The 14,694-nt window shown below is 44.4% G+C and overlaps 1 protein-coding gene across 3 annotated transcripts; it reads right to left on the bottom strand.

Moving 5' to 3' along the window:
* Positions 1-228: 228 nt before the first annotated feature.
* LETM2 (leucine zipper and EF-hand containing transmembrane protein 2) lies at positions 229-12,445 on the bottom strand. Of its 3 annotated transcripts, none has more exons than XM_030552202.1 (11): positions 12,357-12,445; positions 11,421-11,495; positions 9,904-10,354; positions 9,121-9,264; positions 6,680-6,817; positions 5,587-5,790; positions 4,474-4,593; positions 3,324-3,434; positions 1,993-2,082; positions 1,039-1,113; positions 229-551 (listed from the first exon to the last, which is right to left on the bottom strand). In XM_030552202.1, exons 2-11 carry the CDS (start codon positions 11,465-11,467, stop codon positions 501-503), a joined length of 1,431 nt encoding a protein of 476 aa, XP_030408062.1. In that variant the 5' UTR covers positions 11,468-11,495; positions 12,357-12,445; the 3' UTR covers positions 229-500. The 3 variants fall into 3 exon arrangements, with proteins under 3 accessions (XP_030408062.1, XP_030408063.1, XP_030408064.1); XM_030552203.1 differs by lacking the exon at positions 12,357-12,445 and adding an exon at positions 11,966-12,121; XM_030552204.1 differs by lacking the exon at positions 12,357-12,445 and adding an exon at positions 11,926-11,945.
* Between the last annotated feature and the right edge of the window lie 2,249 nt (positions 12,446-14,694).

The following is a 14,694-nucleotide window of genomic DNA, read 5'->3' as shown; positions in this document are numbered from 1 at the left end:
GATTACTATGATAATCAAGGGCTTGTGGTCTATACAAATTGCTTCAGCAGTCATGCCAAGCCCTGTCTGTGTGGCAAAGCTCCTGCACAGGGTTCCACAGTGTGGATGAGGGATATTTTTACTGAAGCACCAAACCCAGTCCACGTCTGCTCTCCAGCCTTTCATAAAAATAAAATGCTGCCTTACTAAAGAGCACAAATCCTAACTGTAGGATATACAGCCATGGGATAAGTTACAGCTTAGAGCATTTTAATAGACATATTTACATATTTACAATATAACAATTTATAGAGGGTATTTTAAATGGGATGTGTCCTTTATATGGCCTCGCTGCTAATAAAACAATCTGGAATTGATTGATAAGGCCCCCTGGGCACAGCTGAAAGCCTTGGTGTGGGAGGGAGCCTGCCAACACACTGCTCACCCGGTCCTTGGGTTAGACGAGGAATGGAGTTTTCCTCCGTCGGTGCCCTTGATCCACGGTCCTTGCTGGCGCAGGGCTAGACTCCATTGGCACTGGCCTTGCTGCTCTGAGATACCTCCATTTTGGTCTGAGGTAAGAGAAAATTATAGGCTTAAAAAAAACCCAATAGCAGTCCAAACGTGTTCATTAACATTCAATAAAGACTAAGATTTTCAAAGCAGTTTAGGGTGTTGAGATACATCTTCCATTAAATGAACCTAAATCCATTAGGAATTATTGATGTGGGAAAAGAGTGGTTTTGGCAGACAGCTTGTGTTTACCTATTAAAATACCATGTGTTTGCTGGTCTTGTTTCAGATTTCTCTAGTTAGGCTAAAGAACATTATTCTTCCTTTTAATGAAAAAAACTCAGACCAAAATTAAGCTTAGGTGCCTAATGTTAGGTTCCTAATCCCATATTCAGACAGCTAGACAGAAATTAAGGGTGCATGGATTTCCCATTGTAGAAGGAATGGGCAAGCTCTCTGCAGTTCTTCAGATCTTTTAAGAGGCTCAATCTAGAACTTCCTTAGTTAAACCCACAAAACCTGGCCTAGGTCTGCCTCAGAGCTCACCTCTCCTGGAAGAGGCTTGACAGATACTCCAGGGATTGGTAACTTCTCGGATGCCTGTGATATAAATTCTTCTCCCTTCAAAAGAACAAGATGTTTTAACAATTACAGAATTATATCAGAACATGGAAGATGTCTACTTGGGCCCCAGACAGACCACTGCCCTGCCAGAACACAGTAGTTCCTTGCGATGCACTTCTAATTTTAATGTTAGATGCTGGGGATTCCATTTCTTCACTTGGGAGACTATTCCACAGCCAATATCTATTAGGAAATCTTTCTAGTTTTTAAACTTAAGCTTTCCCTTTCTGAACTTCAGTTATTACTGCTATTTGACTCCCTTGTATCACACTAAGTCACTCATCGCAACTTTGGTGATCAGACCTTCCTGAACTGGCTTGCCTGGCTGCATGCAGAGTTTCACATGCTAATCTGCCCCCAACTCCTCCAATTCTTGTGGCTAACACCCTCAGGAAAAAGTCTCCTGGGGAGGAGCTTATAACGTGATTCAGAATTTAACCATCCTCTCACAGGTGACATGCGAGCAGAAGTGGCAGCATATGATTGTCTAGTTTACAGAAAAGGAGTCTGAATAACTAAGGATCTCAGAAGCGCTCTCCTGATGGAAGTTGGTGGTGATTTTGTTTTGAATTGTCAGCAGCGTTTCCAGCACTTGTGCAAGAAGTGATGCCATTGCAGCTTCCTCTGCCTTTTCAACATCCTCTCCTTCCTTGGCAAAGGAAGCACTGCTGTTGCAACAGTGTGACAGACAGACAAACTTGCCTATCCCAAGAGTTTCTATTCCAGTGCACTATTCAGAGATACTAACTAAAGATGCCGGACTAAAAGGCCACCAGCTTCCATACTATGCTAAAGTATGTTCACACTCATACTTCCCAAGCCTGCAGCATTTCATATAAATCTGATACTCATTTGTAAAAAGAGTGATTTTCTAACCTTTCTTCCTTGCACAATGGGTGCAGAATCCACTAAGGTTTCTTTAGGCTCAAGAACTGGTGTTTCCGCAGCAGCATCACTAACCCGAACCTAAGGAAAAAAAATAAACAGCTCAAAATTGCTGTTCGTATTTTATGCAGATTATGAGGAGACTCCAGGCCAGTAAGTACCTGGCCAAAGTTTAGTTATTTAGCACCATGTGTCTTGCATTGTTCAGGTTCAATCTCAATCCAAGTCTGCTTTTCAAGAACAATTAGAACATTAATAAGAAAAATGCAAGCGAAAAAAGAACTCACCTATGCATTTGACACACCTGTCTGGGTAGAAATCTGTCCAATTTGAATAATAGGTATATGCTTCACACAATTATTTATACTGTAAGAGCGCCTAAAGCATGCCAGGAACTGTAGAGATATAGGAAGACTGAGTCCCTGGATAGATTTTCAGTGATGCTAAGTTCTTCTCAACTCCACCTGAAGTCAACTGAAGCAGTGAGTGCTCAGCACCTTTGCAAATCAGGCCCCTAGTCAGTTAGACACTTCAAATACACCAGGCAGGTATTTTCATCTCAAAGATCAAAACTCAAGTTTGGCAGCTTGGAAGTTATATTAAACCCAAAACCAAGTCTATGAATGTAACATGTCACTGGAGGAAGAACTGGACTACTAAAAACGGCTAGACTACTGCTGTGCTGAGACCACTGCCTATCAGGCTGACCAATATTGTCTCATTCTTTCCCTGTGCCCTGCCCATCAGCCTAGCTGCACTCATCTGTTGTCTCCTCTTATACTTACCTTGTAATCTCTTTGCGGCAGGACTCTTATTTTTGTTCTGGGTTTATAGAGCATCTAGCAGAATGGGGTCTGTGTCCATGACTGGGGCTTGTAAGTGCTATTCATACATTCTTTTTCTACAGTGATAGTGCAATTACTATTGTTTCTAATATCGAAGCTGCTCCCCCCAAGTCTTTCATTTGGGATGGGAGCCCTAAAAACATTAGATGTTTTACCACAATCAGAGTGTGTTCATCTGTTAGTAAACTAGTCAGCATGCTGGAAGCTAAGACAGCCGTAAAAAAATTCAGATACATTGTCTCTACAAAAGGCAGCTGGGAAACATCCCATTTGGCTTGAGGACACCAAGCTGGCACCAACTAGTCATCATGGTGAGCCTGCTGTTTTAGACAGGTGTCTAGTAGAGTGTATGGCAGGACATGCGCTGTGTGTGACTGAGGCTTGGTGAGTAACTGAATCCTTCATTTGTGATCCTTATGTTCTTGTTTTGTTAACGAGGACCATGTCCTCAAGCTAACTGCTATTCAGCCCACTCACCTCACTCTGCGACACCTGAATAGGTTTCGGCTTCATGTCTATCAAGTACAAGGCGCGAGAAAGCAGCAGCAGAGAAGGAGGAACATTCTCCTTTAGATGTAGATCTAGCCACTGTAGAACATGGGGAGAAAGGATGGAAAGAGGGTTATTTAGAGGGTTATTGGTTCAAAAATCAACTGTTTAAACACCACTCACTGAGGAGAATTCTCTAGCATTGTAAAGCACCCTTCATTCTGAAGGACTCCAGAGCATGTGACAGATTAAGCTAATAGAGGTTCAAGTTGCCTATCTCTAGAGGTGAAAGGCAACAGCTATTTAACCAGCTCTCAGTAGGAATAAACAGTTTCAAAGGGCAGTGAAGATTCCTGCATCCAGCTGAAGCTGGAGAAAAAGTCTAGAAAGGTAGACTAGTTACTTACATAGAAGTTGACTGCAAAACTGGTGTTAACATCCCTACTTTTGAAAGACTGCCATAGGTAAATTAAGTGTTCAAGCGTCTACTTCACGTTTTATCCAAAATACAGCACCTGCAGCAACCGTGGCCCTGACCCCGGCAGAATAAGGCCCCAGTACGGAGTCCCAGGGATGGGAGGAGGGAAGTGCCACATGTAAATAGCTGCCACTACTACTGGCAATTTTAAAATCAAGATCAGATATTTTTCAAAGAGATCTGCTCTAGGAATTATTTTGGGGACCGTCTCTGGCCTGTGTTTTGTAGGAGGTCAGATCACAAATGGGCCCTGCTCACCTTGGAATCTGTGAATCCCTATACAGACAAGTTACAATGTCTCATTATCTGCCCCATTCCAGCACTGTCCTCTTTTAAATGGACAAGGCCTTTGCTGCTCTAGTGGTTTAAGTAATCCCCTGGGTTCTTGTGTCCTGTTCCCGACAGGTATTTGCACTTGGCACTCAGCCACCATCTTTTTCAACTGGGCTTTAGCATAAGTGGTATGTTTTGTGTTTTTACCGTTCAGTTATGCAAATGAGGATCAATAACAAAACAGTGGCATGAATCTTCAGGGCAAGGCCAACCATCTGTCAAAACCAGTTTATTTGAAGACTGAACATCTGACATGGTCCCTTTAAGTAAAATATAAACTCTGGCTGCAATGTTCCAATACTTTAGTAGCAGCAAGGCCCTACTTGCCTGACTGAGTTGTTCTTTCAGCTGTTCCTCTGTGAGACCCAGTGATCGCATTCCTCTGGCCCGGCATGCACTCTGCAGTTCGGATACACTTAGCCCATTAACACCTTCCTTAGCAATCATCTGAAAGGAAAAGGAACATTCACAAATGCAGGCCTCCAGAAGCCCAAACCCTAGTTTATTCATGAAGTCTGGTACCAAAGAGATGCCTGCTTGCACTGGAGGGGAGTAGAAAATAAACAAAGGAAAACCTACTGATACCAAAACTGGGATTCAGCAGACATCCCATCTGTGACTGCCTAGCTGCATGCTAAACACAGCTAAAGGCGAGGGATAACCTTGGGCTTGATCCTCCAAACACTTACTTACACATGAGTAACTGCACTCTTGTGTGTGGCCCTACTGAACTGTAATGCAACCACTCACAGGGTAAAGTAGCTCACATGCATAAGGATTTTCAGGATTGGGCCTTTATTTGTAAAAATGGACCTATCATTCCATATACTTAAGTCAGAGGTAGCCAGGAGCCACTTAGAAATTATGCTGTGACATAACTGATTAACAAAAAGCTTCCAGATCCTTCATTCGAGTCTCATAGTGCCAGATTTCCTCAACTATCATGCTCCCAAGCTTGGACTGCAACAGGAATGAGTTTGGCATCAGTGCACTCTAAATTCAGAATGCTAGTTACGTAATAGAAATGGCCCAAAGTGTCTATAGAAATAAGTATGATAAAATTGAAGTAGTATAAGAGATGGGGCTCCGCAATCATTCATTGCTACAGGCTACTGAGATCCTAAGAGGCTACCTTCTCAATTCTTAATAGCAAGAGAGTCTCCTCTGAGAACCTTCTTGGTAGAGCTGATAGAAGACACTGGAGGGCTGAACTGCCAACACTCTACTTCCTTAGAGTCTCTCATGGGATAATCCTTCTCTTACAAATAGTAAGATCACCCCTCTCCCTGTCAGCATGGGCAGCAGCATACCTAGAATATCAGATAGGCAAACTGCAGCTCAGAGAAAGGAAGTGACTTGCAGGATCAGAACAAGAACCCAGGTCTCCTGTACTAACCATCAGATCATACTGCATCTGTGCTATTTGTTTTAGTCTCTTACTTCATCATCTGCTTTTATAGACCTGAGCTGCATCAAAAGCTGGAAGCGGAGTAGGTTATTGGTGCCAATGGGCTGTAGTTCAAGCAGTTTGCAGAGGGCTACCAGTTGTGGCCGTTCTAAGTGTTCAAGGGTCAGCTCATCCTCAAAGAGCTTGGAGAAGCGCACAATCTCCTGGGTGCTGGGCTGGTGGCCAGCATGACGAACCTGCGCAACAAAGCCAAGGCATCAGATAGGAATATATCTCAAAAGCCACAAGCAGTGCTGGAAACAGAAACTAGGCATCCTGAATCCAGTCCTCACTCTAACACTCCCCAAATCATTTCACTTTAGTGCTTTTTGCTGGTGGCCACTAAACTACTATTGTTCAAACCTAGGGTCTGAAAATAATCTACTATTTCTAATGTGCTCTGAGAATGGCCACTTGAAGGACTTCACTATGTAAAAGAGTTTTTCTGCTGGTTAAAATGAGAATTAAGATAAGACAGTAACTTATCTGGACACAGGTTCCCCAAGGCAGTGGGGTTCACAAGGACACAGGTTCACAAGGCTTCCCCAAGGCAGTGCCCATGAAAGGGCAATCAGTTTACCAATATCCCTCAGCATTTTTACATGCCTGGTAGCAAGGCTCTGCCAGCTTTCAAGTTTCAACAGCTAGCACAACAGCTGCAGCTTTCTTACAGATAGATGGACAGGAACAATTTTTTTCCTCCATTTACCATTTGTTTTAAAACAAACAGACCATCACCACCCACTGAAACTTGCAATCAAGGAATTGCAGCTTCTCTAATCCTGGGCTTGTCAGATAAGTTTGCCAGTGCAGTTACAGTTCACAGAATGGTTTAACAGCAATATCATGATTGTTTCTGTACAGGTTACAAAACATTTCACACACACAGGAAGGTGGGTGAGAATATAATCTGTTAATCTAGTTTGCAAGATTGCTTTGCAGATTTTTGTGTCGGACAAATCCCATACTTCCTTATCTCCCAGCACAAGACCCTTCAAAGTTGTATCTACCCACCGTGCTGCCCCGCTACACAGGACTGCAGATACCTTTTCTAGTCCCTCCATCTTATTTTACTGTTTGCTGTACCTGTTGCACATAGGAAGAGAACTGCTTGGTGGCCTCTCCCATATTTGCTTTGTTCCTTTTGGCCATCTCGGCAATAGTCTCCTGCAGGAATTTTGCAAGCTCTAACGTGGCACTTAGTTTCTTTTTCTGTTTTTCTTCCTTAATTTAGGAAACAAAAAGTAGTTAGAGGTTCAGACTGAACTCCAGGAAAGAGAAGGTTGGGATACATTTCCTTCCTTTTGTTACCCCAGGCCTTGGGTTAATTACCCCTACACCTCTCAAAACCTAACTTACTGTTCATCATTGCTGCTGACTACTCGGCACTTTGGCTTGGATAATTGAAGTACATGCATCAGTTTTAATCCCGCTTACTAGACAGATGCTGTAAATACAAGTTTTTTTTTTTTACTGAATAGTCTTCATAGAAATATAAGTTCTGTTATATTGTGTGTGAAAATAAGAGTAAGCCTAGATTTTGAGCTAGAATGACCTAATAAACCTCCAAGAATCCTATGGTTAATATTAATAAGCTTAGTTATAACAAAGATTGTGTCAGTGTTACTGTAACTTTCTTTTGCATCCAAACAGTGCTTTAAATCCACATGGTTTGAGTTAGAAGAGTGTATTTACTAGGCCATTAAAGTATCTCTAACATTGGCTTGATCATAATTGCAAGAAGCACACCACACTGGACCACATGGACAGGGGACAATTTGCACATAAACCAGTAGTGCTGAAATTTCAGCAAAACCTGCTAACGTGAACCCCATTCTGCCAGTCACTCTGCCTCTCTAATTGCTAGGAAAATGATTTTGATACAGAGAAACCAAACATGGATGAGTGAAGAGAGGAAAAAAACCCCAAAGGTGATATATATATATATAGGTTTGCATCCCTCTTTTAAAGTCAGCCTTGTTCTGGTTGGAGCCACTAAGTATAAAGAGTGAACAAGGTCACTCTGCATGCCATGTACTGACTGATCAATAAGAGCAATTGTCAGACTCTGCTGTAGCTCTGCATGTGTGAATCCACTTTGAGTAAGAGTGTTTGACCCAGTTGCACAGAGAGGCAAGGCTGAACTGATTTACATTTGTGGGTGCTAATCAACAGTTGCCCATGTGGTAACAAAGATGTTTTGATTAGTTAGTATCAGACACTACAGAAAATGACCCAGATTTCAGATGTTATCAGCTGCAAAAGAAGTGAGCTAATAGTGGACAGAGAATACCCCAGTTGTATGATATTGACAAGGGCTGAGAAGTTGATAGGGCTCATGTGCCACACAGAACTAGCCTTTATGGTTTCAGGTGGTTTTGGTTGAAGAATAAAGGGCAAATTCTGCCCTTGGAAATATGGGAAATCCCCATGAAAGTCAATGGAAACTGTCTACACATAGGACACTAGCATTTTGGCCCAAATTAATCTCCTCTTTTTCTTAAGGATCCATCAACATTTTGGTTAAGTGAAACCTAACAGTATTTAACTCCTGCCTTCACACACTCAGCATGTTTGATCCACTGGCTCTGCCTCTGAGTGATAAGAGGCACCTGATTAAAATGATCCTAAGGAGACCCTTCATTTTCTGTGGCTATCTAACCAAACATAGTTAAGGTTTCTATTTCAGGGCCAATCATTTAGTCTGAAAGAAGCGACAAAGAGTCCTGTGGCACCTTATAGACTAACAGACGTATTGGAGCATAAGCTTTCGTAGTTGAATAGCCACTTCGTTGGATGCAACCCACGAAAGCTTATGCTCCAATACAACTGTTAGTCTATAAGGTGCCACAGGACTGTCACTTTTTACAGATCCAGACTAACACAGCTACCCCTCTGATACTTAGTCAGAAACATTATTCTGAACTGGAAGGGAAAAAAAAATAAAATACCTCCAAACTATTAAGGATGGAAGAAAGAAATTGGGAGAGGAGACAGGAAAGAGAGATAAAGACAGCCAACTCTGGGCACAATACTTGTTAAACCTTTCAGTTCTCTTGTACTACTCCTGTCTTCAATCAGTTATCAAGTATCCTTGCTGCAGACCCCTTCTATCTATCCACTTCTCTGACCCTAATCACTCTAATATCTCAGTGCCTCAAAATCATTCATGGATTTTATCCTCACAGTATTATCCCCTTAAAGAAAAGAGAAACAAACAGAGACACAGCGTAGATTAAGTGACTTGGCCAAGGTCATAGAAAAAGTCTGAGCAAGGAACTGAACCCAGGTCTCCTGAGTGCTCTATCTACTGACTAGAATAATCTTCCTACACTTGCTTAGTCTCACTACTCCATGATGAGTACTGAAGAACAATTAATTATGGCATGCTGTTTAGTTAGATTCTAGCAGTATGGCTCAGGCTAGTTGATATCCCAATATACTTCTAGAGTTGCCATCCACAATCCTAGTTAATGGAGTCTGAATTATCGAAGCAGTCTGCTTTCTCAACAGCCCGGTACACAAACCTTTTTTGATTCCGTCTCAAAAGTTGAGGGCAACATTTCAGGAAAGAGTTTCAGAAATACAGGTAACAGGAACTCCATGAAGGGCACAATGATGAACACCAAGAAGGGAACCAGTCGGAAGAGATCAGCACATGTCCTCAGTAGCTGTAGAAAGGCATCGCAGGAGTTATTTTTCATTTTACAGGCACCAAAGAATACCTATTTTGGGCCCAATTAATGAAGGCTTTCTACAGGCGATCTTAGTGCAAGAATTACCACTCATTTAGATAACCCAGGTGCTTTTCAGCATGGTCTCTAAACTTAGGACTTGTCACATGGCCTCTGTATCAAAGGAATTTATAGTGCTTTTAAGACTGCATCTGTGTATTTTGAACAACTACTCTGGCCACTTTTAAAGTACCATAGCAATCATCCCCCTTGTCCAAAGTCTTGCAGAAACTGATGGGCCACAGAGATTGAATGTTCCTCTCATTTCAGAGAAGTCCTCCCCAGGATAAGGATGAGGGTCCTTGGCAGAACCCAGGGGACCAGTGTTGCCACTGCTTGTGCTGTACTAGTTATGGGAAATATATAGAGGATTTCAGGCTCCTGGGCTGTTGAGCTATTACCCTTTTATAGGCATTAAATTCACATGAAAGGTTTAAACAGACATCCACATTTGACCTCTGTTCAAAGAAAGTTTGGAAACTGAACTGACCGGTTTCTTTGGTTACCTTAAGATTTTTGACACATCAGCGTAGCAAATTAGCATCAATGTGTTTGTGCAAGGTAGTTCATACTCACCCTTCGTCTCTCTCGTCTAGTGAGAACCTGACCATGTAGCAGCCTCCACACCATCCTGGCAGCGACCTTTGTGTCAATCCAAAGCAAGTGGAATCCATTGTAATAATGTTTCAGTTCATCCACAATTCTTTGGCGTAAAGACTTTTTCCCCACACCAGTCTCTGTGCTTTGGTCTGGCAGAGTTTTAGCATGCTCAGTGTCCTGGTTTATTGTCCTTTGGTGCAGCTGAGATTTATCTTGGAGCTCTTGATGCCAGTAAGCAGAGGTGTGCAGCGTTCTCACTGCTTTAGTTCGTAGTCCAGAGGCCAGCTGTGTGCAGTACAGTAACTGCTGGTTTTCAGAGTCTTTCATATAAATTCGGTTTAAATGAGAATCCACTAGTTGGACAAATGCAACTGATGAGGAATATGGAGAACAACTGGAGTGAACAAGAAGATGAGGGCCTCTGAAACTGAAGAGAAGCTAGTTACTTTAAGCATGTAATTCTCTGCTGCAGTTAATTACCAAAGTTAACCATTTCATTTGACTTTATGTTCTTAGCTTCAAATTCATCACCCAGAATCTTCTTAAAGACTTGCCTAGTTTTTGGGAGCAGATTTTAGCTGGGGATGAAACACAAAGTTTTTGCATTATTCTAGCTGATGAGCTGTCCTCTCAAAGGAGCAACTCAGTATTTCAGTCCATTTCTTATAAGCACCATTCGATTAATGGGTATGACAGAAGAATTTTACCTAATCACAGCCCAAGGGAAAAAAACAAAAAAAAACCCTTATCCCCATCACACCACCACAGCCAGGCTACTTCCTGGAACATTCCTCATAATTTCTTATGTTGTTATCTACAGCCCCAGTGGGATGCCCCTGGTATCACAAAGAGGCAGGGCTTTGGAGCGGAGCCCAGAGCTGGAGCACAGAGCAGCTCCGGAGCAGTGGAGCTGCAGGGTTTTGCCTGGAGCTTGCTCTGGAGCCAGAGCACAGCTCCAAAGCCCTGCAAAGAGGCTTGTTAAACACCAGGGAAGGAAGTTTTACATTATGATTTTTAATCTTATCTTGTATAACAGGAATAAGACTTCTCATATTAGTATGTACTATGGCAACTACCAGAGCCTTTCTAATCAAATCCCTCCATTTCATTCAGACATTTAACCAACCACAAAATTAATTCAGTACTTGGAATATAAAGAGACTGAACTTTCTCTCAAACTAAGATTAAACATTTGGTTTCACCTCATGTAGCCTCATTTACAACAGCAAGCCTGTTTTGAATTAAAAATTAATTGCTGCATACACTTCTTACCATGCCCCAGCACTAAACCAAAGCATCAGTCACCTGAAGAAATTAACCATCACTATGGCAACAGTGTTATCACTTATCAGACAAAGCTTTACTGGGATGTTTTACACAGAAGTGGCTACTATTTGAATATACTTCAGAGAACTAAAGATGCAAAAGTACTAGAACAAACCAAGAATCTTAAACAATAAAATACAATTTAAAAATAAGCCTTCGTTTCTTACCTTGACCTGGCTATTGCAAGGACTATGTTACAGCTGTGGAATGTCATGTTGTCCAGGAATTATCAACTGTACGTTCTGATACAAAAGAGCAGATGAACAATAATATTTACATGGAAAGAGTTAGTTTAACTTTAGATTCACTCAATTAGAACAGTGCTAAGACTGATGACAACTGCCTTCTATTCATGGTAGATATACCCATACCCTTCCACTACTCCAAAGATGTGGGAAAAGATATCAGTGCTCTCTGTAATCTTCAGCTAGCCCTGGACAAGACATAACAGATCAGACTTTTCACTGAATTAACACCCCAGGCTGTCACCATAACAAGGTGCCGTGTGTGAGAGTAATCTGACAGCACTTCACTAACATGCACACTGCTGGAGAGCTCACTCATTGCTTCCTCAGAAGTACAGGAGTGGTGAGTGAGCTTCCCTTGGCAGAGGCATAGCAGAGCAGGGATTCAGTACAGAAAAGTTCACGACCCTTTAGCTCTACATTGTACCTTTCCCGGGAGGATCTCAAAGCACAAGTATGATTCCCACCTTATACACCACGAAGTGACTTGTCTAAACGGCCTCATTGAGAAAACTAGGGAAAAGAACCCAGGAGTTCTGCTTCTGCTTCCCATCCCTTTGCTCTATTCCCTCGCCGGCCCGGCTCCTCCCCCTCCGCGGGGAGCTGAACCCAGGAGTCCGGCCCCTCCCGTTTTTGTCACCCCCCCGCGGCCTGGCCCGGCCCGCTCCCATGTCAGGCGCAGCGAGGGGCCCCTGCCTGCGGGCGCGGGACCCCAGGGCCGGGGGTGCCCATGGGGGGGGGGAGGGGACCCAGCCCTGTGACGGGCTCGGAGATGCCCACAGGGAGCTAGGGCCGAAGGACTGGCGGGGCGCCGGGCTAGGAGAGCCGTGAGCCCCCGTGGCTACCAGGCCCACTCACCTCCTCCTCGGGGCTCCGCTCCGCCCCTCCTCCAGCTGCCTCAGTCCGCCCAGGCCCTTCCCATCGCCCCCCGCGGCCGGAAGCAGGCGGCCGCTCTACTCCCTAGCTCGATGGTTCCGTTCCCTTCCCAGACTCCGCCCCTTCAGAGGTAGCCAACGCTGGCGCGGGACTCAGTAGGAGGGGACCGGTCGTAAGCCAGCCAATGGGAGCGTACAGCTCGGAGTGGGGGCGGGGCCTGAGCGGGTGTGCCCGCCGCTTCCTCCGAACTGTCTCTCCCCTACCCCGCCATGGACCCTGGGCTTTCTGCTGGTGGGCTCCAGGCTCTGCCTTTTCCACGGGGAAGGGATGCTGTGTGATGTCAGAATGACGCCATTGCTTGTTACTGTGGAGACAGGTGTGACATCACTCACAGGCCTATGACAAAGGCTAGGTTTTGGTTACACTTCTTCAAGCTGCAGGGGCCCCAGCCCTTCCTCCCCGAGATCTGTGGCTCTGACAGGTGCTGGAGCCCATTGCACTGTGCTCCTTCCCTGCTCTCCGCCCCTGACTGCTAGGGAGAGGTCTCGGCTGCCACAGCCCCAGTGGACTGCAGAGAATTCATTCCCAGGGGTGTGGCTGGTGAGTCTCTCCCACATACTCATGGTCCAAGTGATCACTCTCTTGGGGGTTGGGAAGGGTTTTTCCCTGGGTCAGATTGGCAGAGACAATGAGTTTTTTTTCCCCCTTCCTCTGTAGCATGGGGCCCATGTCACACAGTGGTTTGAACAAGAGTAAATGGTGGATTCTCTGTAACTTGAAGTCTTTAAATCAAGATTCAAGGACTTCAGTATCAGCCAGAGGTTAGGGGTCTAATACAGAAGTGGGTGCGTGACATCCTCTGGCCTCCAATGTGCAGAGGTCAGACTGGGATGATCACGATGGTTCCTTCTGGCCTCAAAATCTATGAGTCTATGGCCTGGTCTACACTACGTGTTTATACCGATTTTAGCAGCGTTAAACCGATTTAACGCCGTACCCGTCCACACTACGATGCCCTTTAAATCTATATAAAGGGTTCTTTAAATCGGTTTCTGTACTCCTCAACGAGAGGAGTAGTACTAAAATTGGTATTATTATATCGGATTAGGGTTAGTGTGGCCGCAAATCGATGGTATTGGCCTCCGGACCGTATCCCACAGTGCACCACTGACCGCTCTGGACAGCTATCTGAATTCGGATGCACTGGCCAGGTAGACAGGAAAAGCCCCGCGAACTTTTGAATTTCATTTCCTGTTTGGCCAGCGTGGAGAGCTCACCAGCACATTTGACCACACAGAGCTCATCAGCACAGCTAACAATGCAGTCTCCTGAGAATAGAAAAAGAGCTCCAGAATGGACCACACGGGAGGTACTGGGTCTGATCACTAAATGGGGAGAGGATTCAGTGCTAACAGAACTCCGTTCAAAAAGACGAAATGAAAAAACTTTTGAAAAAATTTCCAAGACCATGAAGGAGAGAGGCCACGCCAGGGACTCAGTGCAGTGCAGAGTGAAAGTGAAGGAGCTCAGACAAGCTTACCAGAAAACCAAAGAGGCAAACGGAAGGTCTGGGGCAGGGGCGAAAACATGCCGCTTCTACGCTGAGCTGCATGCAATTTTAGGGGGCTGCGCCACCACTACCCCGCCCCCCATCCTTGGATTCCGTGGTGGGGGTTGTAATCTCAGCCATGCTTGAGGATTATGCGGACGGGGAAGGTGAGGAGGAGGAAGAGGAGGACGAGCTTGAAGAGAGCACACAGCACTCTGTTAGCCCCAACAGCCAGGAGCTTTTTCTGACCCAGACGGAATTACCGTCCCAGCCTTCCCAAGCCACTAGCCCAGACAGTGAAGCCATGGAAGCGACCTCTGGTGAGTGTACCTTTGGTGAGTGTACCTTTGTAAATATAAAACTTGGTTTAAAAGCAAGCTTTTTTTAATGATTGATTTGCCCTGAGGGCTTGGGATGCATTTGTGGGCAGTAAAGTTACTGGAAAAGTTTGTTAACATGTCTGGGGATGGAGCGGAAATCCTCCAGGGACATCTCCATGAAGCGCTCCTGGAGGTACTCCAAAAGCCTTTGCAGAAGGTTTCTGGGCAAGGCAGCCTTGTTCTGTCCACCGTGGTAGGATACTTTACCATGCCATTCATGTAGCAAGTAATCGGGTATCATTGCATGACAAAGCATAGCTGCGTAAGGTCCCGGTGATTGCAGGCATTCAAGAAACATCCGTTCTTTATCTCGCTCTGTTATCCTCAGCAAAGTGATATCGTTCATGGTAACCTGGTTGAAATTCAGGAATTTAATTAAGGGGACAGAGAT

This window comes from Gopherus evgoodei, chromosome 2 (genome assembly GCF_007399415.2).
Source record: "Gopherus evgoodei ecotype Sinaloan lineage chromosome 2, rGopEvg1_v1.p, whole genome shotgun sequence".
Lineage (NCBI taxonomy): Eukaryota > Metazoa > Chordata > Testudines > Testudinidae > Gopherus > Gopherus evgoodei.
Note: the sequence above shows the minus strand (reverse complement) of the source record. Positions and strands in the feature narration are given on the sequence as shown.